This window comes from Plectropomus leopardus, chromosome 21 (genome assembly GCF_008729295.1).
Source record: "Plectropomus leopardus isolate mb chromosome 21, YSFRI_Pleo_2.0, whole genome shotgun sequence".
Lineage (NCBI taxonomy): Eukaryota > Metazoa > Chordata > Actinopteri > Perciformes > Serranidae > Plectropomus > Plectropomus leopardus.
The window spans coordinates 13,485,666-13,510,550 of NC_056483.1; the positions used below are offsets into that span (position 1 = coordinate 13,485,666).

The 24,885-nt window shown below is 41.4% G+C and overlaps 1 protein-coding gene across 1 annotated transcript in view; it reads left to right on the forward strand.

Moving 5' to 3' along the window:
* Positions 1–24,885, forward strand: part of stau2 (staufen double-stranded RNA binding protein 2) — a 103,771-nt gene that overhangs the window by 20,088 nt on the left and 58,798 nt on the right. The window contains exons 6-10 of the mRNA XM_042510548.1: positions 1,955–2,114; positions 7,025–7,132; positions 14,188–14,400; positions 15,119–15,256; positions 21,657–21,785. Of these exons, the coding sequence (XP_042366482.1) occupies positions 1,955–2,114; positions 7,025–7,132; positions 14,188–14,400; positions 15,119–15,256; positions 21,657–21,785 (748 nt within the window). The remainder of the gene's footprint in view (positions 1–1,954; positions 2,115–7,024; positions 7,133–14,187; positions 14,401–15,118; positions 15,257–21,656; positions 21,786–24,885) is intronic.

The window sequence follows — 24,885 nt, forward strand, 5'->3', positions numbered from 1 at the left end:
TGTGGTATCAGTGACTTTTTCTTTCTCTCACTCAGTCACTCATCACTGAATCACAGCAGATACACACTCACACACATGCTCACGTCATCACACAGACACGGTGGTGTTTTGTGTTTTTTCTTTCCCCTTCAGCAGTCTCCACACCCTCCCTACAGGTGTCCTGGTCCAATTCCCTCTCTGTAGTAATAATAATAACAAAAATAATAATTGATAACACAGAACAGGCAGAGCCAGCCAGCATGTGCTGATTTTTGTACTGGCCACGGAGCGCTGACGTGATTTTCCTGCCTTTTTTGTCTGCATGATTTTGATGTGTGTGCGTGTGCTTGCCTGTGTTCTTGGCTGACTTGCTTGTGTGTAAGCCACTACTTTCCCACGTTGCAGAGTAGGGTCTCCCACAGGCCTCCCTCCACGTCCGTCTCTCTCTTCTCTTTTTCTTTACTTCTCTCTCTCTCTCTCCCTCCCCTTTAGTCTCCCTCTCTCTCTTTCTTATTTCTCTCTCTCCTCCTCTCTGCACCTGTACTCTGCGCTCCAGCCCCAGCTGCTCCCATCTCGGCTCAGCGCTGTTGGCTGGAGCCCATGTTGCACTTGGCATGTCCTCTGAGACCCTGGGGCCACACTTGACGTGCGAGGGCCAGGCAGGCCCCCGCCCAAGGAAGGCTCCCGTGGCCAGGAGGAGCTGAGAGCAGACGGATGAGAGAAGGGCTGTGGGCTGGAGAAAGACCTGCTGGAATTCTGGGGGTAAAACGCTGACTCATTGTTAGGCCTGCTGAGCAGAAGATTGCGGAAAGACATGAGGAGAGGGGGAAGAAGGGGGGAGATATTCAGAGAAATTACTCATGTTTATTAAGAGTTATCTTAAGTGTCTTAAGTGTTACTGTTAGTCAAGAGGCAGCATTTCCGGTATTTTGGTTTTAGAAAAATGCAAAGAATGCTTCAGGAAAACATAATCGAGACAATTTCCAGTTTATTACAACTTGGGTTTTTTTTCATAGTTTCGGCCACAGTTTCTATCAGTTGTGACAACACTTCACTCACCACACTTCCTGCTGAAATCAGGGAAAAACACGTCAGACCCACAATCAAGCTAATCTTCAAAATCAGATGGTTGTCAACATGCCAAAAACTGAGTCATTATTGCAAATAGGAATGATTACCAAAACTACCAACATAAGACCAGAGGTTATTCTGTGATTTTTGGTAACATTAGCCAACCTTGTAAATCAACTCCACCCCATTCACTAACTCCTCATGTTTGGCAAAGCTCAATGCCTTCACCAAACATGAAAATATTTCATCCATTTAGACTCACAATAAAGTATTAAACATCTCATCTGCTGCCATCCATTTGTGTCTACCACATATGGTGGTATAAGTATACACTTGCAGAGTAGAAAGAGGACTGAGACGGATATTAAAAACATTGGATTCCTCTCCTCTCTTGTTAGCTTTCCCACTATTTCTCATTCCTTGTCCTCCATTGGGCAGACATTCTCAGCCCTTCTCCCCCTGACCCAGGAGGGGGTATTACACACGCGGACTCGCAGACCTCTAAATCTGCTCGGTGACAGCTCAGTCCCGCTCTGTCAGGACCCAAAGAAAGAGAGGAAAATCTATGTCCAGGGCCAGAAGAAAGAGGAGAGGATATATATGTCTCTGTGCTTTGTTTGCCATCCCTAAGCTGAGATTCAATAGCAAGACATCAGTCAAATGGTTGGCCAACAGGCTATTGTGTAGTAATTGACCCTGATGAAGTGGTGGGCCTTTAATTTGGGAACAGTGTAAACGGTGTGAATTGATAACTTGGCTCATAAAGTCTGAGCCTCTCCCCTCCCTGGTTTTTCATATATTTATAGATGAATATCTCAAAAATAAGCTTGTTTTATAATATGCAAAATAAGAAGATTTTATAATAAATATTCCCTTCTTCCTTCTGTTGTTTTGTTCATTCCAGGTACCATTATCCCGTTCCTAAGATCTTCTATGTGCAGCTGTCTGTGGGGAGTCACGAGTTTATTGGCGAGGGACGCACCCGCCAAGCAGCCAGACACAACGCTGCCATGAAGGCTCTGCAAGCCTTGCGCAATGAACCCATCCCCGAACGGCCACCACAGGTAAACACACACACACACAAGCACTTAGAAACAGGAAGGCTTGTGCAAGCAGTGTTTACTCACAGTTTTTAACAAGAGATTGTTGATTTCCATTTTGGGAAACCCTGCCGCCACTGTCAGTACAATTTCATTGCTGTGAAAGCTTGAATGGGCTCCTGAATTGACACACAAAATCCATTTCTGAAGTTTAAGTTATTTAACACAGATTCAAGGGAGGGTAAAACAGGCTACTTAGAATTATGGCCTCACAGTTATATGCCTCTGTGAAGCAGAGAAGTTGCAATTTAAGTTTACATCCATGTCTGTTCAGACACATGTTTCTAGCCATGACAGATGTCAGATCTTAAAATACAGATGTTGCTGCAGAGAAGCTGCATATTCAGAAACATAGATGCTTCACACACATCTTCAACCAGGCAGCTCAGAGGATGAGTACATCAACACAGTTTCAACGTAGACACCCAAAAATAGCGTTACCAGTTTAGTGTCTGACCAAATGTCTTAAGGTCTTAGAGAGCTTTGATGTTAAGTAATGGCCAGAAAAGTATTTTTACAGAACATTATGATTTCTCATCACTGACATTTGACATTTTGGATATAAAATATCATCACTTCATCATTCTATCCTATTTGACATTTCTGTGAAATGTTGCCATAATTAGATTATGAATACTTGAATGAGAACCAAACATGTATTGTGAGGTCACACTGACCTTTGACCACCAAATTTTAATCAGTTCATTCTTGAATCCAAGTGAATGTTTGTGCCAAATCTGAGGAAATTCCCCTAAATACCTTCTTGAGATATTGCCTTTACAAAATTGAGGCAAGGTCACCGTGACCTTTGACCTTTGGCCACCAAATTCTAATCAGTCACTTGTTGAGTCCGTGTGAATGTTTGTGCCAACTTTGAAGAGATTCCCTCGAGCATTTTTAAAATATCACATTCAAGAGAATGGGATGAACAGATGGACGAATAACCCAAAAACATAGCTGCACAGCTGTTGCTGGTGCAGAGAGACACGCAACTCTTTCTTACATCCAAATAACTGAAATTATATGAAAAAAGAAATCAAACTGTTGAAACTGCTTCTCTTCCAAGTCTTAAGAGGTCACACCACTCTCCACCTAAGTTGCCCTCCAATCATTCAAACCTCATTCCTGCAGCACTATTGTTACTTTGTAAGTACTTTCACCTCAGATGACTGTCTCCCTGCTCGACCCCTCCCCCTTTTAAACTCTTCCCTTAATGAAAAGTCAAAGGATTTGCTTTGCTGATCTGTTTGTGTCGTCCCCAGAGAGGCTCCATCAAGAGTGTTACGCAGTGTTCCTTTGCGGATACTAAGATGAATATGTAACCACCTTTCATCAGATTGAATCCAAATCCACCTCAGCTCTAATTACTTTAATGTATAATTTAAGCCTTGCGGTCTCCACAGTTTAGTTTACCCCTGGCAGGAGAGTATTTTCTCTGTTTTTTATTTTGCCCTTTTTGATTCTGCCTGCTCCCAATGTCACTGTACCTTTCCAGAGATTCCCCTCAGGCATAGCTGTTAACTGTTGTTATCATCTCCCACCGGAAATCAAATTACCCCATATCCTCACCGCCTGGCATCGTTGATGGTTATTCAAAACGCTTTGGCTCTTCTCACTCGCCTGACTTGCTGTCTTGTGGCGTCGGCCTCCATAAATGTGCTCTTTGTTTGCTGCTGCTTCTGAGTCTTGCTTTACAAATTGAGGCACATTGTGTCTACAGTACATGTCTGTCATCCTGTCTCTAAGTGTGTGTGTGTGTGTGTGTGCGTGTGCGTGTGCGTGCGCGTGCGCGTGCGTGTGCGTGCATGCTCTTACATGTATTAATGTCTGGAGGTCCTCAGGCTAAAAGTGTTCTTTTCAACTATAGACTGTCAAACCTTTATTTTGAGGAAGACCACAGGTAAATATCAGTCACGCTGTAACTGTGTTGTGTTTATACACAGGTAGAGCCAACTCAACAGGGCTTCAGGCAATAAAGATTGTTTAATGAAATGTCTGATTTAGCTTGTAAATTACTGACAGTTGGTTTATATGCTGATGATACTATGAAAGTTGTTATGTTTTCTGTGAAACAAGTGCTTTTATTGTCTTAAAAAAAGCATGTGAACCTTACAATCAGCAGTTTGACTGGATATTTATGAGGGGAAATCTGCATCATTAGAAAGGTTGCATGGTCATGACCTGGTTGTGATGAAAGACGATAAATTTAGAGCTGTGAAACTGTGACCTCTTACAATAAACAGTTACTTTCCTAGGAATTAGGTCGTTCTGTCCATTGGGAGACTCTCTCTCGCATCGTTTGATGTTGAATCCTTTTGCCCTATTGCGAAATCAATTGCCCAGGAGCATTGATGTGAATGTGAAGCACACTGTTCGCCCACAGTCACTATTCATTCAAACTCCTTCAGAGTGAGAGTTAATGTCTCAGAACAAGTAAAGAACCCATATATCTTCACTTGTTTATTCATTTCCCAGGACACTTTATTCAATAGATCCATAAGTAGAAGCAGCACCGAAGTCTGATTTAGCCCTCTATTTGTCTTTGTCACAGGAAGGTCTCTTGGTCATTCTGTTCTGCACACCAATACACACCCACAGACAGATGCGGACATTTACACCCAGCGGCTTGTTAATGCAGCCTTGAGAGGGGATTCACACTATTAATCACACACGTTAAGAATGCTTGAAACAGAAACACAGGGATATGTAACCATGAAAACCATGAATACATATTAGAATTTTAGTGAGTTCATGGAAAAGGGATAAATGGATTCTCAGATTTCACTCATGTCCGCATAAAATACAATACAAGGAAATGTATGTGTCAGAAAACACAAAACAAAGCAGAGCGCATGATCATCACCTCTCGCCAATGTGAGGTCTTTGTCCGGTGCGGTAGGTGCATCGTACCACGTGACCGTTTCCCTGTGAAATCCAAGAGAACTCTCAGTATGAATCATGCGTTGTATCAGGTCACACAATGAGGCAAGTGAAGGGAAGGAGCCCAAAGGGAAAGACCGCAGCCATTCAGACATAATCAGACAAAGAGCTGGACATGAGAAGATAGAGATCGAGACAGCACTCTGCATTCCCATAGACAATTGGCACCGAAAACCCCTTGTTGTATAGCTGATGATATGATCTCTATAACGTGAATGAGGTTTCTTATTAGTGGAGGTGAATAAAACTTAAAGAAGGCAAAGACTGAAGGCTTAAACCTGAGTCATCTGATATTAAGTCCAAGATTACTTCACAGTTTCATGGGCGGCAAATTTTGTGGATTGAGAAAAAGTTATTCAAATTTTTAACATAGTGATGTCGTTAGGTCTTTCTGGAAATAATGTCTGGTTATCCCACTGATGAAACCTGCTGGTGCTTTCCCACTGACCATAACTGTCTTTTCCTTTTTTTTTCAATACATCCGTCCTATGTTTACTGCCTAATGAAAATACAAACTTGAGCCATTTTATTTCTTACCAGGAGAGATGGTTCTTTATGCTCACAAAAAATGATTTGTCTGGATCAGAGTTAATATGTACAACAAGTCTCCTATTTAAGGGACCACCCCTTTAAGAGACCTTCTTGTACAGACAGAGGACCACCAGTCGTGTCCTGGATTACCGAGTTCTCAATCCCATATCAGATAAAGATCACTGTCAGAAGACAGACAGGCTTCTTGTTGCAGCAGTTTGGCTGACATCCACCCTGTAGGTGTGTAATTCTTGGTTTGATATGTTCACAGTTTTTGGGGTCACAGTTTACTATTTGTTGGTATAAAAAAAGCAGGGAAAACAAAAAAAATACATTTTTAAGCCTACGCACTGGCGACAGCCATAGTGTGGGACACATTGTGTTTTCGGGTTGCTTGTCCATCTGCCCCATTCACACAAATGCAATATCTCAGCAATGTTTGGTGGGAATTTCCTTAAATTTTTGGCACAAATGTCCACTTTGACTCAAGGATGAACTGATGAGAATTTGGTGGTCAAAGGTCGGGGTCACTGTGACCTCACAAAACATCTTTGCTGTTAGTCCTCCTATGTACTTCTCAGTAAAAAGTAGTCCTTTGGTTAAGGGGCATGTTTCTCAAAGGACGTTATTCAGTGGAATCATACATGCCTTTATAGTGATAATGTCCATTTCCACAAAAAAAACACACTTTACACCTTTCACATTGAATTAATCAAAGTATATTATATAAGTCCAGACAGACATAGATGTAACTCAACACACTGTGGTGATGCCATTTCAAATGAATTAGCCTCTTTAATGTGGCTGTGTTTCCACAGAAATAATGTTACCCGGCATTTGGTAGGTTGAATAGTGTCCACTTTTATTTTTGGTCTATCCACCTTTTCTTCAGAAAGACTGCAATGCTTCTAAACGAGTGCAAAAATGACATCAGAGGCTCCTCCAGCATTGGCTCCTCTTTCATGTTCCCCATAGCAGTGATGTTAGTTATATGAGCTTGGCAAACCTTAAAAGAATGTTTTATAATAATAACGGTAACTTTCTTTATATAGCATCTTTTAAGAGAAAGTTGTATATTAACAAATCTAAAAGAACATGTACAAGACAGAAAGCAGTATGAAATAGTTTAGAATTCCTAATAATTCAAGTGAGTCTTAAAAGATTTACTTTACTGGTAGATAAACTCAACAAGTAAAACTTTTGGTGGTGGCTCTCAGAGTTCTGAGTTCTTGACATATTCTGGCCAGTTTGTGAATAACAGATAATGCATTTTGTGAACAAGTGTAACAGAACAATAGTCCATTTGGAAACCTATAACCAAAAAGTGGCACTAGTTTGATCAGTTTCACTCAGTATGTCCCCTTTCAACATTTTGACCTGTGATGTTTTGCCTCTTATTCCAGAGCCCAGAGGAAAAAAGCGAGACTGAGGAAGGCACTGATGCCAGCAAATCAGAGATCAGCCTGGTTTACGAAATTGCCCTAAAGAGGAACTTATCTGTCAACTTTGAGGTGAGAAAAACATGACGAATGTATGTCATGATTATGAGAATAATCCACGCAGAGGGGAAATGATGTGTAGTCATGGTGTATTACAAAAACTAAACAGCTCATTGAAGGAGTCACACTGATAATACTCAGTCCCCTAATGATAAGGGAAGTGATGTGCAAGGATATGCGTATTTACCCGCTTTTGCTTAATTTTCCCACAAAGGAGGTTTCTTATCTTAATGGAAGTTGGAAAAAAAATATGTGTACAGGAAGTTAAAGATGGCTCACTGCTTTTTAAAATCTGTGGAAATTCTCATGATGTCAAAGTGTTTCTGGACTGATATAGGACACCAGCATGGGTTCCAGAGATGTGGATGTGACTCAGCTGATAAGGTGCTGTGTAATGATGGTCATTCAGTACTTGAACTTTTAGGCAGCCTTGTGAACAAAATTAGATGGGCTTATACCAATAACATCTTTTTTCCTGAACCTGTCTTCAACATCCAATTTTCTTTTAGTAATCAATTACCTCTTATTCTTACATTTATTTCTCAATGCAATACAATATGTGAACCCTCCATCACATGTTTCTTCGTGGAGCAAATTCGAACAAAATCAGGTTTTTATAAGGTTTATAAGTTATAATACACCTGTGTTTAATATTCACACCTGAGATGTTGTTTTGTTTGGCTTCAGTGCTCCGTAATGATTAAAAAATATATATCTTTTGAATAATTTTGCGCAATTTTAACTGTAATTAGACATGACATTTGAAACTGGGCATCTGAACTACAATTCAGAATTCAATTTTGTGGGCTTGAACAGAATTACCCTACACATCATAACCAATAAAAACTTGTAATGGTGAACCCAGAAAAAGGTACATGCATGAACCCTGCAATTATTTAAAAAAAAAAAACATCTGTAACATTACCTTTTGCTTTCTCGCACTCCCTCAAATCAGCCAAAATGCCTTTATTCTCTCACATTACATTATATCATAATACAAAGAGTCTTGTTCCTTCATTTGCTCCATTTACGGTCTACCTTTGGGGTCCACACAATTCACAGAATTACAGTACGATTGAATCTAATCAGTCAAAAGTCAGAATTCAACCCTTCGTTTAGTTAGTTGTAGCTGTTTCTTTCATTGTGGTTTCCAGTCACAGGATGTCGTTGAGGGGCAGACGGAGAGGCAGAGCTGTTGCGCTGTGCTCATCACTTAAATCACTACTGATGAGAATCATGGAGGCAATCAATGCCGAGCTATTGACATTAAAATACAAGTCCAGCTGCTCAATATCAAGCATCAAATCACCTTAATTTTGATGCATTACATGAAAAGTGTTTCCAGCTGGAGATTTTCAGACTAAGTGAAATTCAGTACTTGACCAGCAGTGCTTTTTGTACTCTGAGTTATTTGTGACTGAGTTGTATAACTCCGACATTTCCTGACTGGAGCGGTAAGCCTGATCATTCAATCACTGTCATCTGCTGCGCCAAGTCTTGCACATGTTAACAGCATTGCGTCTTTTGTGGTCAAAACGTCTGCAGTAGTGTGAAAAAGTGTAGAACTTGAGCAAAGGCAGTGATTAATTTGGTGGAGGTGAACAGCTGCAAGAAATTCTAAAATGTGTGTGATATTGATATTGAAGCCCCAGTGCTTTGTAGAAAAAACTTCTTGGGGATTTTTCTCTTCACGTCAGTACATTCTTAGTCAATTTAACACCCAGCATGCAGTGGCCATTAGAGGAAATAAATCTTAAGCCACCTCTGCATCGGCTTGTTTGTTCAGCCAGAGCATATTCTTATCCACAGCTGCCTCTGAGAAAAGCTTCTTTGCAGCAGAAGGTTGGCAACCTTGATAAACTCAGCTGGGAGCTGCCCAGTGCTGCTACAATCTCCCACTGGCGTGTTCGACTGGATAAGAGAAGGCCTTAACTGCCTTGCTTAGTGTTTTAGTTTGAGTTTCCTCAATGCATTACAATCCTACCACTGCTTTTCTAACAATTCAAGCCACTGTCCCCAACTTTGCTAAATCCATGGAGAAGTCAAGTGTGTCCTGACATGACCTGCAGGGTCTGTTCTCCTTGGCGTTCACCGTATCTCAGCTGACTCATCCAAAATTCACTCCCCGATCGGCCTCTCTTCTTCTACTGCACTCTGCAAGGTGCCAAAAACAAGGGAGGCTCAGTTTACTCTGTGTGCCCCCTCCCTTCCTCCACAGAATCCCTGCCTTCCACCTCTCCTACCATTGCTCCCAAAAATCACACAGAGGGTGGCTGCGTGTTGAGACTAGGGGAAAGGCAGATGGGGGTGAGAGGAAACAGAGGGACAGCGATGGAAGGAAGGGAGGGAAACTCTCCTCACTCTGTTGACTTTGCTTGCTAATAAGAGTTTACACAACATTGGAAAAATTATCTAGGAAAGCTGTCCAATCCTCTCTTTCACCCCCCTCCTATCCTCTCATCTTCTTTGTTCGAAAACACATTTGCTCATCAGAGCATGACATGGCCATCCTTCCTGGAAATACTATTAATAATTTCAGCCAGCTAAATCTGGATTGATGTGATTCATTATCTGTCATGTCTTTGTCACTGTCAGCAATTACGCCGCTTTCATTTTCAGACCCTCCAAATTGGAAGCTGACAGTGGCGGTTTTTTAAAAGCAGACCACAGCCACATTTCTCTAAACGGTCTCTGTTCTGCTTACTGTCAGTCTGGAGATTCTTCATTATTGCTGTCTGATGGACAGTAAATCAGTAACCTCTCCCTACTTTGTCTTTGTTTCAACCGTCTCTCCATATCTCCGTCGACAGCTATTCTTTGCCTTTTTCACATATTGTGATTTGTGTGTGCACAGTGACGACAGCGTTCAGCCTTTTCTGTGTTCGAAACGAATGATTTAAAGCGGAGAGAGGCTGGAAACACGTCAGACTAACAGTTTTGTTTCCCCAAGTGCCGTCTTTTCATTTTCTCCACACTCAAAAACTGTTAGTTGATTAGTTTTGTTCTCCATTTCTACATATCAGTCACGCCACTTTTGTTTTCCTGTGCCATATCAAGCTGAACATCTGAAGGCCAGGCTGCATCAAGACAATTATCCTCTCCCTCTCCTGGCATTACATACCCTTTTCTTCCCCTCATACCTCTAATGGCTCTCCAGCAGTTTCATTTTCACCCTCAATCAGCGTGTTGCATGCATACGCTGTGGCAAGACACCAAGTGTGAATTACACGCGTCTCTATGGGTCTTTTCTTGCCTATTGGGTCCATTACATTATAACTCATTAGACAAAGTTTGGCATCATCTCCCGGACTGCTATGTCACATCCCCTTCACCGTGTCCTCTTTGATGCACAGAGAAGAAATGGTACACTCCCACACCCCCGGTCAAACTCACACACACATATACACGCACAGTTAAACCTTCACGCATCCTACACAAAACTGTAACGGTCATCTCTCATGTGAACGCCTTTCACAGCAGCCATGTTTTCACATCATCTCATCCCTGCCATTACTGGGGCATGAAATTACCCGTGAGTCACCGCTAGCGAGTGTCTGCTTTCCCACCCCTCTGCAACGATGAGGGTCGCCGCCACCCTGAGAGCCAGTTGGCTCATTTAATCCCCCCGTCAGGCAATATCAAACAGATGTCAGCATCAAAGAGGAACCAATCTATAAATCACAGCTTGTGTGTTGGATCGGAGGCTCCCTTTCCAAGGAGGACACAAGAGAAGAGGGTCCGGGCCAAGAACCACCCATCTTACAAGAAGCAGCTTCCCTCAGGGCTTGTCCATCTAGTGCTCGTCACAAAAGAGCCTTTCTTCCCTCTACCAGTCCCCACCATTGTCCTACCCTGCTCCCATAGCCTCCTCTTCCAGAGTACCTGAGGTCTCACATGCACGGATCCTCAGACTGCTCAGGGTATTAATGACTCTATGAGAAGCTGAAGAGAAGGCCTCCCATGTTAGAGAAAAGAAGAGATGAAGCGACAAGAAGAGAAGGGGATTGAGGGGGAAAAAAAATCAACATTGAATTACCAAGTGTTTCCTGTGTACAACCTGATCCTTGTGATTAGGTGGTAGACGGGTGTGTTTGTGTGTTTGTTTGCATGTATGTGTGTGTGTGTGCGTGTAAATGAATGGATGTGCTGAAATCCCATCGGTGTGGCGCAGATCCCGTGTCGTCTGCCAGGAGACTGACTGCAGCTCGTCTGCCGCCATCCTGGGCCAAGAGCGTGCGACATGTGCGCACAGATACACACTTTGTCTCATGCTCTTTTGTCGGCTGCACCTTATACATCTACAGGCCGCATTTGGTTTTTTGCTTCCTGTTAGCAACTGCGTGTTTCCACTCGGATAGCCCATGTGAGCCTTGTCAGTGCAACACTTGTCCATCACTTTTTCAGCAATATTCTTGCAAGTTCCCAGTGTTTTTTGTGTACATAGACACCCTAAAAGGCCTAAAACCAAGAGCACCGACTCAATAGCACATCTGCGTAACCATGTATCTCTGTAAAGGAAATTACAATTATTTTTTTTTAAATACATAAAGTTAATGCTTGAGTACATGATGTTACAATAGATGAGTGAATGTCAGGGTATAACTGCCAATTTTTAAATTACAGCTCTGTAATCTAAACACATCACAACAAGACTATGTTTTTTTTAAAGGATCAGTTCCACATTTTCAGAAAATGTGTTCATTTCATCCCTGCTGAGAGTTAGAGGAGAGGACATGAAATATCTAATATATAGCTGGAGCCAGCAGACAGTTATTTATGCTTAGCACAAAGACTGAAAACAAAGGGAAAAAGCTTGCCGGGCTCCTTTCAGGCTGCAGTTAATGAATATTTACGTTACAGATTAATCTGCTCATTGTTTTTCAATTAATTGATTGAAGATCCAAAGCTATTCAGTTTATTATCATGTATGACAAAGAAAAGCATCAAAATTCTTGAATTTAAGAAGCACAAACCAGCATATGTTTGGCTTTTTTTGCTCAAAGAATTACGAAAATGATTCTTTGATTGCCAAATAGTTGACAATTAATTTTCTGTTGATTGATTAATCGATTAATCAGCTAATCACTGCAGCACTAATCCTGCTTGTCAAATCAATATAAAAAAGTGTGAAACAGATAGTGTGCTGTAATACAGCAGCTATGTTCTGAGTTTTTCTGGGCCTCAGCTTTTACTTTCTAGATTTTCCGCTGGTTGCCAACAAACAATCACAGACTTGAAACAGAGGTTCTTGGCTGGAATCAAACTGGGAACGTTGCCATCACATCATGTTAGCCACTCACCCGACAGGATGCAAATGCGTGTATTTTTTGGTCTGCTTACCATCTCGCTCGACCACATAAACTGAATAGATACACATGTTTAGACAGGCCTGTGATGGACAGAGTAAGACTGAATGAGTGATTGAGTGCAGCTGAAGAGGCTTCCTGTGTATCCCATCTCTCACTACAACACCATCAGGGCCCTCTGCCTGCTGGTCCATAACCAAACACCAGTTACATCTACATTCTGTTAATAGCTCAAATTTATTCTCTCCAAGTGACATAATCTTAGCTGACCAGGGCCAGTGATGTACAGTGTGTCATCAACACCATCAAAAAAAAAAAAAAAAGGGCAGAAATTGGATGCATCCATTCCCACTTGAATTTTGTAACGTACAAGAAGCTGCCATGTTACATTTCCCTTTTCTGGTGATGAGCAAGACCAGAGCAGATCCCCTGGGTGGGAGTGAGTTTGGCTGTTATCTTGGACAGCAAGTGCTCCAAGGCTGCCCTACAACACACATCGTCACTGTGTAGTTAAACCTATTGTGCAGGAATGCTGACAGGCTAACAGGTACACTGACAGCAAACACGGGGCCAGTGTCAGTCCTGTTAACACAAATGTCCTGCAGTAACTTGAGTAGGAACAGTTAGGATGAGGAAACCTAAATGTATGGATTATGGGTGTAGTTTAACGTTTTAGGGGTTTTTTTGTGTGTGCGTGTTTTTTATCCATTTCAGAATATTTTAGAATTTTTCAGGCGTTACCTTTCTTTCTTTGGTTTAATGCCCCGATTTTGTCAGGCATTGTCATTTTAGTTTATTTGAAACAAATCTCATGTTTGTGTGGGTACAGTTGTGTAGAATAGGAGGAGAGGTATGCACACATTATGCTTTGTTCTCCTCAAGGTCTGGTATTAGTCTGTGTTGATGTGCGAAGCATTTGAGGAATGCTCGAGGTTCCGCTTATCAGTTTAATCTGCTTTATCGGTCACTGGGTTCAAATTAACTGTTTCTAGATTGCATCTGATTGCTACAATTTGTGCTGTCTGCACCACAAATTGAGCTCAAATAAAGGAGGGGGGGGGGGGCATTTACACACAGCAGCTACAGCTAGAGGGAGAGCGAGGGAGAAAGTCGGTGAGCTGTGAATCGAAAAGGCGTCCACATTAGCCGAACACGTACTGTTGGACTCGGTAAGTGTGTGAAACCTAATTCTTCCTCCAGTGTGTTTTCCTACACAAAGATGGGGAGAACCCCACCTGCTACACACACACACACACATACACACACTCTCACACTGTTCTCGGACTTCACAGGAAGTAGATGTGATTGCAGAAGCATGACCTAACGCCAGCCGGTGTTTGTTTTAGGTCTCCCAGGTGACCAGAGGCTAGAGGAAGGAAACTGAGCCCTCATCACTAGAGACTGTCATCTAGGAACATGTTCCTCTTCGTATGTGTGTTTGTACGTCCGTGTGTGTGTGTGTGTGTGTGTGTGTGTGTGTGTGTGTGTGTGTGTGTGTGTGTGTGTGTTTTGTATATGAATAACACGCGCATATGGGTGGGTAGCACTGTGACCATCGAGAACAGATGTTTTGGACCACCTGGTGTAGCTGCTTGTAGAGTGCGCTGCACACACTCCCTCACACAAAAACATTCTTTTTTTTCTGTCTTTTGTAATTTATCTAAAATCCCTTTTCCATGAAACATCTTGTGACAAATATGGTATAGGAAAAACTTAAGTGGAAGTTTAATTCACATACTTCAACCTGTTCTTTCTGTTCAGGTGTTGAAGGAGAGCGGCCCCCCGCACATGAAAAGCTTCCTGACCCGCGTCAGCGTGGGGGAGTTCTCCGCTGAGGGCGAGGGCAACAGCAAGAAGCTGTCCAAGAAGCGTGCTGCTCTGTCCATCCTGCAGGACCTGAAGAAGCTGCCCTTCATCCCTGTTGTGGAGAAACCCAAGACGCACTACAAGAAACGTACCAAGACCATCCTCAAGGTACTGCAGCTGGGCTGGGAGAAGCTGTGGCCATGGTGTCCAGAACCACTGTGATTTCATTAAACTGTTACGTCATGTACAACATTTCTTGATGCACTCAAGGCATCTGGGTTTTTTTAGCATTTTTTTCAAAGTAGAATCTGCTCAGAAGTGTTGCTCCTGGTCAGTCATTAACTATTTTAGCATGGCAGGATTATTCGTTGCCACTATTTCAATTAGCCAACTGAAAAATGGGATAAAGTTTAATGGGAATCTGATTTCAGAAGATGCGTGACATGAATGGAATAAGCAACAGCGACCAGCCAAATGCAGGTAAAATACGCAAGTGGCTGCTAGATTTGATTTCCTACTTGACAACCAAAAAACAATTATAATCTGTTGAATGGATGGTAGATTTTGGAATCCATCAGCTGCAGTAGCAGGTCTGGGGAAAAATAAGTTTATTTCCAGCCCTGATGTGTGAAAAAATGATATCATGACATTTTTTTCTCCTACTAATTTCCTGTGTTACTCTATATGTCTTTATATCTTTTGCATCTATCCATTGCAGATGAGTGTGATGTAATTTCCGTTCACTCCTATACAGCACTGTTTTGTTATAACAAAAGAATGCACGTACATACGCACTGTACTGTCTGTGGACTGCATATTGTGATTATATGATAAATAATTGTGATAACAAGAATTGATCATCTGGTGTCTCCTCTTTTCCCTCCAGACGGGACCAGACTATGGCCAGGGCATGAACCCCATCAGCCGTCTGGCCCAGATCCAGCAGGCCAAGAAGGAGAAGGAACCCGAGTACCTGCTGCTCTCTGAAAGGGGGATGCCCCGACGCCGGGAGTTCATCATGCAGGTAAACAATGATTTTTCATCATATCACATCACATTACATTACATTTATTGAGGTGACGCTTTTATCCAAAGCAACTTACAATAAGTACATTCAACCACATGGGTATAACGCCAAAAAGTGTTTGAATCAAGTTCATCAATGTCATCAGATATGATCTTCTTCAAGTTCTTGGTTTCGAGACAGTCAATGCAGTGCCAAATCATGCCTGTTTGGAACTGCCCATATAAGCAACTTCACACTAGACACACACATAAAAACTATTAAATTATGTTACCATTTCAACAAAAAAAATAAAATGCAATATTATGCTGCTTCCTTACTATATACTATACTCTAGAGGAAGACATTGTTCTACAACATTAACCTGACATAGACAATGTAACCATCAAAACATAATGCATTATTACTCATTAAACTCTCCAGTGTTATATTATAATTGAAAGCTTCACTTGAACAGACATTTTTTACATTGTGCTGATTGTGCCTGTCTTTCACTCTTCACGTTAATAAGAAATTGATTGCAGGACTTATGCAGTAGTGTATTAATTGTTTCATTATTAAATAGTTCATAGTTTTACACCATTTCCAGCCCAGCAAGGATAAAAAGTAAAGATGGTGTCTAAATCTGATTCTGACAAACACAGCTAGTCAGAATCACAGTTGAAATGCATCTGACATAACCACCGCAGTTATGAAGTAGAGCATGAATGTATTTAGCGGAGGTATTTTGCAGACAGTCATGTTATTAGTGTCATAAGTTGGTATGACAAAGAAAAACAAACCAGCGTTGCTGCTACTCACGGTCAGGAACAACAGTTATAAGTGAGAGTTTCTTGACTCTCAGCAGAGCCATGAAGCCTTGATGCATAAAGCCACATTTTTCAGGCTGTGATGGGCGATTTGATTTTCTGCTGGCCTGATGGGGAGTTTGTTGCAGAGCCAGGATAGTAAACACTCATGATTGTAGACCGGGATCCATGCCCCCGTTGTTGAAGTCATTTTAATTTTCTTAAATGTTTAGCATGTCTTAGTATATATTCTGTGTGATGCTACAGGAAACCAGTGTCCTTACAGGGATTTAAGTTTTAGGTAATGCAGTCTAAGCTTCATGAAGTGGGATTGAAATAAGCAGGAGGGAAATGAGCTTAACTGTCATCTGCTTAATTTTACTTAAATACTGTGTCCACTGAAAGACCTCATGTGTAGATACGCTGTAATGGATGAATCAAAAGATGTGTTTTTGAGTTGGAAAATGCTTGAAAGGACTGACTTGTTGTCCTGAGCCAAAGAGCAGGTAAACACTGACTGTATTTATCAAGAGGGGGAACACTAGGCCGTGGCAGAACAAGAATCAACCCTCTCTGTCTCACCAAAGGAAGCCAGCAGCAGCATTTTGTAACCTCTTTACACTAGAACACAACTTACTCAGTTTTCTCATGGGACTATGCTATGGTTTCCTATTTCTGTCATGTGTGTCGTCCAAGCTGCATACAGCCAACATGCATGCTTGATTTTGCTGCTTTTTTATGCACTCTCACACCTAATGTATACTAAAAAGATTCCCAGTGTAAATGACTTTATTTTTACCATGAATTAGAAAATGGTTGAGGGCCAGATTTGGCCCACAGGCCATAGGTTGAGAATCATTGCTGAAGAACATGGCTTTGGGCAGTTCAGGCTTAAGAAGTATACTGACAAATGACCATTATCTTTTTTTTGTTGGCGCATTTCTTGTGGTAATCTCACTGACTTCATAATAGAAGTCAACTCATGTTTCTGTAATTAAATTCTTTTAATTATGAAGCAGCAGCAGTAGGGAATGTACGGTTTGCATTAGCAGTTACTAAGTACAGCACTCTGTAGATATTGAAGGTCATTAGCAAATGTATTCCCTTGTACATGTCTGATGTTATCAGTAACACCAGCGTTGTCTCAATGTATTACTCAATGGGAAAATCTCCTCACTGCACCGTTTTGCTTGCAGTAGATGATTAATACATTTAATACAAAACTGTCTTCTGTACACTGACATCCTTGTACTTCCCCTGTCTCTCCTCCGCTCTTGCTCCTCTCTCCGTCTCTCATCTTTTCTGCTCCCACTTGAAACGTTCTGTTTGATATTCATTATGTTTATAGCAAGCATATCAAACTCTGAATCTTGAAAGTCCATCTTTAAAGCCTTGTTTTCCTCTGGGAGCAGCCAACTGTTTTAAACTGTAAGACAGACATTTCAGCTGTTGTGGCTAATAAAGACAGCTCACAGACAATCCTCTGTTGACAGAAAGATATCAGAATGTGGTCCATGCAGCAAGGAATTGGTATTCATTAACAGGATAAAATGTCACGGTCTAGCTGCAGCAACGACCTTTAAACCTTAACTAAGTTATGAATGATTTGTTGTTATCACTAATCTAGTGAATAGAGAGGAGATAAACATTGTTTTTGTCTGGTAGATATAGACATTGAAACAGTGCTGCTCACAAGGGCAGTGTGGCTGCCTTAATTTGTTAAAAAAAAAAACCCACACGAGTTACCATGATGCACTGCTCACATAGGCAGTGTCGCCTGCGAACCATGTCACTGCTTCAGCAAGACTATAACTGCCGAGATTGACTCTCCTAGTAACCAGGTTACGATGTTCACCATCAGTCACAACATTAAAACCACTGTCAGGTGAAATGAAAAAAATGGATCATGTTGCTACAATGCAATGCTCTGCTGGGAAACCGCCAATCATGCTGATACCAATTTCCCAGATCTCACCCTCATTGAGCATTCATAGAACCTGCAGGTATCCCACCTGCAACTGACAGGACTCAAAGGATCCATGTGCCAAACATCACAGGACAACCCCAGAGGTCCTGAGTCTATGCCTCAACAGGTCTGAGCCAAATCCAATTTGAGGAGCCCTCATCCTCATTTGGACTCGGCTTTCGGGTTTAGACACATCCCCCAGACGCTCGATCAGATTGGGATCTGGGGATTTTGGGGGCCAGGTTGACACCTTGAGCTCTTTGTCACATTCCATGGGCCATTTCTGAGCAGTAGCAGGATCACACGATCATTTATGAACAGTTTTACAGTCTTTGTTGAAAGATATGTCAAAAAGAAAAAAAGACAGATGCATTATTTTGATTTCAACTGATGTGGAGATTCAGATTTGGCTGGGAAACACTGAGCTGGGGAGGATGCTAGTTGTTTGTTTTTTTGTCATTTGGTTGTCATTAATACAGTCTGTGCAGATATACAGCCCTAGTCAGCAGTCTGTTCCATGCATGAGAAAAACAACTAGCAAAGCTGGCATAGTCCATTTTAATTTATGCACAACATTTTAACTGCAGTTCTCTTTGTCTCACTCTTCCTGTTCGTCTTTCTCTGTCTGTCTCTCAAACTCCCGCTCTTTGTCTCTCTTTTCCGTAATCCTTTTCTTTCATAAGAAGAACAGAGCTTCTCTTGGCATCAGGCAGTAATTCAGCCTCAAACCTATTCTCCATGCCTCTTTGATACACACATTAGACCCTGCGAGTGTGTGTGTGTGTTACTTTTGTGCAGTCCACTCACTCTTCTAAAATTTCCACATTGTCTCCCTCGGTAAGCAGCAGCAGGGCTCAAATGAGTCTCTGTTTTCACATCTTTTTTTCTGATCCCATCACTTGTTACAGAAAGAAGCGCCAGCTTATGCCAGATGCCTTTTAGAGGGTGATCATCTTTTAGAATTCAATGAAAGAGCAACTGTGTTTATTTTAGCAATTTGGTAATTGAATGAGGCTTTCTGTGGAATGAGAGCATCAGCTGTGGGGACTTGTTGTGGGGCGGGGAACATTTTGAAGAGGTAATTTTTCATGAACTAGTAAAATTGTTGTTATAAATTAATGCATGTATTTATTATTATTATCATTACTTATGCACATAGCATGGATGCAGGATGTAAGGGAGTTCCTTCTGTGTTCACCAATATGGAGTGTCAGGTCAGGACTCAGAGACTGCCTTTGGGTTCCTAAAACTTTGTAAAACAAAAAAAAAAAAAGCACACTTGTTTACCTTCTATTCCATCTATCTGCTTCAACACCAGGGTATATGTGTGGGTGTGTGGTCTAAAACAGGAGACTAATACTAATGTGGTTCAGCAAAAAATACAAGCCTAAATTAGTAATAAGGAAATAAACATAAAAGTAACTATCTCTCGGGGGTTATAAGTAGTTGAAATAACATCTGAGGGAATCTCTTATCTATCAATTTGCATGTAGCTATTGAAATGAACAAGGCTCTCTAGCCACAGTTAATATAAGCATAAGCATGGGTTGCCTACCAAGTAAAAAACAGGCAATGAGGGACTAAGTTCCAGTGACCAGTCCACTTACTTTTACTACGCACACAGCAGGCAACAGGTAAGGTTTATTTGATTGAAGTCTTGACTGACTGGTGGGGGCACTGCCATGTGACTTTTCCTGAGTCTGCCTGGGGTTGCCATGGTGATTAATAGGCTCGTTAACTACCACACTGTCCAAACCGTTTTTACTGGGTTCATAAGGTAAATGCTATTACTGCTGCATTACGTTGACATTTGTGAAAATGTGTACAAAAGGATGTCTGATTTGGTTATAGCTCCTGATTATAAAATGGAAAAGGCCACCTTCTCCACGTCATGGCAGGACAGAGAAGCAGCCGATTCTATAGCGCCTTAGTTTCAATTTATTTATTTTATCAGCAACTTATTTATTGTTGTTTTGTTTTTAAATGTTGATTTTACGTGATCTTATGTGAGCTACTAGATACAAGAATTTCTCCATATATATCCCTTTATATATCTGTCTATCTGTCAGTATATCTGTCCATCTGTCTATCCATCCATCCATCCATCCATCCATCCATCCAGGCATTTCCATTAAATAATGTGTCAAGGTACTGTACCCGCTGGGGGAGGGAGGGAGAAAAAATGAGCGTGCATGTGAACGAGCATAAGTGAGAGAGAGCGTGTGAGTATGGATAGAAGTGTAGATGAGACTCAGAAAACTTTCTTGACTGTCTTCTCAGAGAGCCCAGTGCAATTGTACAAGTCTCAGGTTTATCAATTAAGTGAAGGATTGGCAGAATAAGTGTAGGACGGCTGACTTATATAAATGGGTCCACTGAGGGCTGACTGCACACCGGCAGGTCTGTGTATATGTCTAGTGTTATGACGAATCTTCTTATAGGCAACATAGGCAGCCACCCGGGGCATTTTGACTTTGATATTCAAAATAATTGAACATAAGGGAAACAGTAAAGTGGAGTGTATGGGAAGAGCACTGGAGTAGGAGAAAATGAAACAGTAAAAGCCACATACTGCATTTCACATACTGTTATTTTATGTTTGTCATTTCTCATTATTGTTTGTTAGCCAAGTTGTTGATCTTTATCTAAGCGTGCTTAGGGTGCCAAATGTGCTGGGGACCAGCACTGGTCTGATGTGTGAAATGTCTGAATCCTCACTTGACTGCATTTTATAAACCATGGTAATTTAGTCACATTGCTTGTACGCGTCCAGGCACCGTCCCAACCTCCTTTTCTTCGCCTTGCAGTTCTTGTACTCATAAAAGCACAGTTACATCCAGTAACATCCAGTTTTTCTTTTGTGCTTTTTTTTTGTCGTTGTTGTCTTGTTTTTTTTTTTTGCTGCGCTGGCAAAACAAATTGCGTTGTTGTGGCCTCCTTGATGCACTCAGACAAGAACTTACTGGATGTAACCTGTGAAACTGCAGCAACAGAAAGTTTTCTTATTGGTTGGAAAGTCAGTTGAATGAAGACGTCAGCTGAGTCGATGGTCCTTTAATTTGGCCCACAAAACAATAATGAACACACCTCCTAAAGAATGAGGCCATAGGCCTCCCTTGACTGTGGTTTAAGTGAGATGTTGACTGTTTGTGATCCAATCAATGAAGACGGATGTTAATACCAGGTGTAAACAGTACTTATTGGGCATGTCAGACCACTGTGCGTAAGTGCGCTGAGGCCTGGCTGTTCACACGCTTTGGCTCCCAGAATGTTATTTGTACAGTGTAATTGTCTGTTTGCATAACATAACGACGTCTGATATTCTCTTGGAAATTTCTCTGCTTACATTCTGTGTGGACAGATTTAATGTTTTGGGATCACTGAAAAACAAACACTTCACTAGAAGCATTTTTGGGTGATGTAAATCGTATGGCTGTCACGGCTCAGTAAGCGAAGCAAAGTGTTCTGGGCTGAAAGTGAATGAAAGTGTGACAGGAGGAGGAAAGTCGTGAGAAAAGCACATTTAAGATTGTTTTTCAGCAAATCATTCATCATGACACATGTAGCTGCACAGCCGTTATGTCCATTTGCGAATGGGAAGATATTGTCATTCTAGATGTCTTTATCTGTATATACGTGTTTGCAGGTGAAGGTGAACAGTGAGGTTGCCACAGGAACAGGACCCAACAAGAAGGTGGCCAAGCGGAACGCAGCCGAGGCGATGCTCCTGCAGCTGGGATACAAGGCCTCCACAGTCCCTCAGAACCCCACCGAGGTACAAACTCCACTCATGCTTCTTTTTCTCACACCAACTTGTATATTTGAGCCAGTTTATATACATGTCTCCCGTCCTAAATATATTTTAGTGCTTAAGTGTAGGTAGTTCCCTCCAAGTTTTAAACATTTGTAAGTACAGTATCCTGCCGGCGCTCTACTTAGGACAAGGAGCATAAGGAATCACATGGCCGCAGCTACGATTATTTCCATTATCAGTTAGGAAGGATCAGAGTTATATCCATGTCACACATAGTTTCAAGGCTGTTGAAAATGAGCAGATTGACTCCACTTAGTCATATAAACCAACAGGCTGTTAGATTCTGTGATGATAGGTGTTGTTCATCATCTGACCGACTCAGAGTAATACATGTCACAAATCATTTGTGCAGTCTGTGAAAGGAGACGTTCAAATATTGTACATGAAATGCATGAAAAACCTATTTGACCAGAAAAAGTCCACTCACACATATTGAATTAATCAATCATTTTTTACCGTTTCGACATCTTCAAATAAGTTGTTTTAATCAACCAGCAGTCCAAATATTTCCATTCTGCAACACTATTTAATCAAGCCATTTCCCCCATTTAAAAACTGCTGCTAATAGATAATTAGTATTTCTGCTTGATGACTCATTCTGCATTTATTATTGAAATAGTCTCTGATGAATTTTCCGCGTATCAAATCCTTTCAGCTCCAGAAAGAGAAATCCCAGCTGAACCATGTAGTTGATTAAACAGGTAGTCAGTGATCACACCTCTGAGGTATATTAACATTAATTTATGTTGGATTAGATTTCACAAATGAGATTTAGTATTTCCACTTGCATCAAAAATGGTTGCATGCATGATTGATGCATACCCACAGTTACTAAGTGAACAGTAAACAGTCTGGCTTGAACATCATGGTATGAATGACACGTCAAGCTATGAACTATTTGGTGTAGCCCTATTAACTAGTTAGCCTAAGGTAACATAATTTAGCACCATATGAAACATGGATGTATTAAGAAAACCATAATACAGCATGCAGACGGGGCCACGTTCATTTCTGTGAGAGCTGCTCAGTGGCGCATTAAGCAAAAAATTCTCCATTTCCGCAGTATGAAAGTACCTGAATCTTCTGCATTATGGGGCCCCTAGAGCATGTACACTATGCCTGAGAGGGCAACTTGCGTATGTGGAGTGACTGACTTCTGGTTTAGCACTTCACTAGCTTTAATGGCGATCAAATAATTTAATCTTGCAGGTCTTTCAGACTTTCCAAATGTTATGGAACTGAATGGATTAAATATTGATAGTGAAATCAGTCATTTCACAGAGGTTTTGACTTCCACAAAAATACATTCACTGATTTACAGATTACTTTTTCCCAGTGTGTCTATGGGAAATAGTCTTTCTGGGCCCCATGGCATCACATGACCGACCTGGACAGTATAATTCCACTTTTGGCTACTATGTAAAATTTGCTTTAAAGCCTGGAGCTCTTTATGGAGGCTTGATATGAACTGTTTTCACAAGTGTTACCTGAAAATTGCTTTTTTTTTTTTTACTAACACACACTGAGATATATGTAGGAAGTCTTGCAAATCCGAGCTTCTCTAGCAGCAGCTCTGCAGGGATGGTGATGTTGGCCACTGGGTATCTGTATAGCTATATGCTGAAGGATTACATAAAGAAGTTCTCTTATTAGTCTCCATGCTATCTCAGCTTCACAGCACTGTGCAGACCTTAAGAAATTGAGATACTCAGATTTATCACAAGTCCCAGTGTAGCTGACATGGTCAACCTATTATGTAACCCGCTCAGTTCCCCTGAACCGGACGTGTTTTGCAAGCAACCATTGATCACCATCATCTTTATGCACCTCGTTGGTTTTTAAGCTCAAGGGAGCAGATTAAGATAGAGATGATGTTATATAACCGGGCTCTCTGTAAATATTCATCGTTCTCCAGACAGCTCATTAGTTAGATATGTGCTGCTTCATATATCTGAGTCAGACAGCCATACCATATACTGTAGCTAAAGGATGACACTTGCTCTTATCAGAGTGCCTGAGGTTGACGTGTTTTCTCCAAAGAAACCACAACCCAGTTTGCAGCCAGCATTTCCTTTTTCCTCTATTCTCATATGAAACAGTCAAGCTCTGATATTTTTCACTTTGGTTTTTTTATGTGGTTACCTCTGACACATTTCTAAAGCTTTTGAAAGAGTTGAATCCCTTTGCATGGTGGATATTGTGTTGATATGAAAATGTCAGATGTTGCACAAGTTCCTGAAATTCTGCTTGCATCATTGCATGTTTTATGTGTGCATGTTTAGATGTCTAAGGTTTCAAATAAATGAGAGGCTGCCGAGCTGGAAAATAAGCAGTACATTGAGTCTCACTGTTTAAGCTAAATCCTGGCAAGAGGTGAGACCTTTCTGGTTACACTCAAGGCAGAATATTTAGACAGAATGGAGTTAGTGGCTGATACATGGCTGTGCATTGGCCTGGCAACTCTGAAAACATCTATAAAAATTATCTGGACGGCCTACTTCTCATTAGGTCCTCAGACAACCCCGAGCTCTATGGAATGATTTAAACAGTGTTTGCCAAGCTCCTGTTTTGTAGGATAGGTTGTCTCCCTTCAGATCTCTCTCTTCCTGTCCCTTGTCTCCCTTTCTTTTGGGAACTCTGTGGCAATACATTCCCACCGTGGGATTGTGGGTGCAAAAGTGTGAAGAGAGTGTTAGTGCTACCGAAGTGCAGTGCATTTGTTTACAGACATGTCATCGCTTCAGCTGTCACACACATCAGAAATTATTAGTTTTTCTGTTTCACAAACGTGTGTTTTGTGGCTGTGTGTGTTTGTGCAGACAGACGTGCATACCACAACAGAAGTAACACATTGAATAGGAGCCTTTTTTTTAGTTACTAAACACTGACAACCCCCCTAATTAAGTAGCTGGCCTAGACAGACACTAGGCTCCTTAAGCATCCCCTTCTGTGAGCGCTCGTCTCTTTGTGGCCCAAACAGTAGGAAGGAACTCGTCTGACATGCGTGAAAGAAGCTGTCTGTTCAAGAATCTACATCTCTCTTACCTCCCCCTTCTCTCCT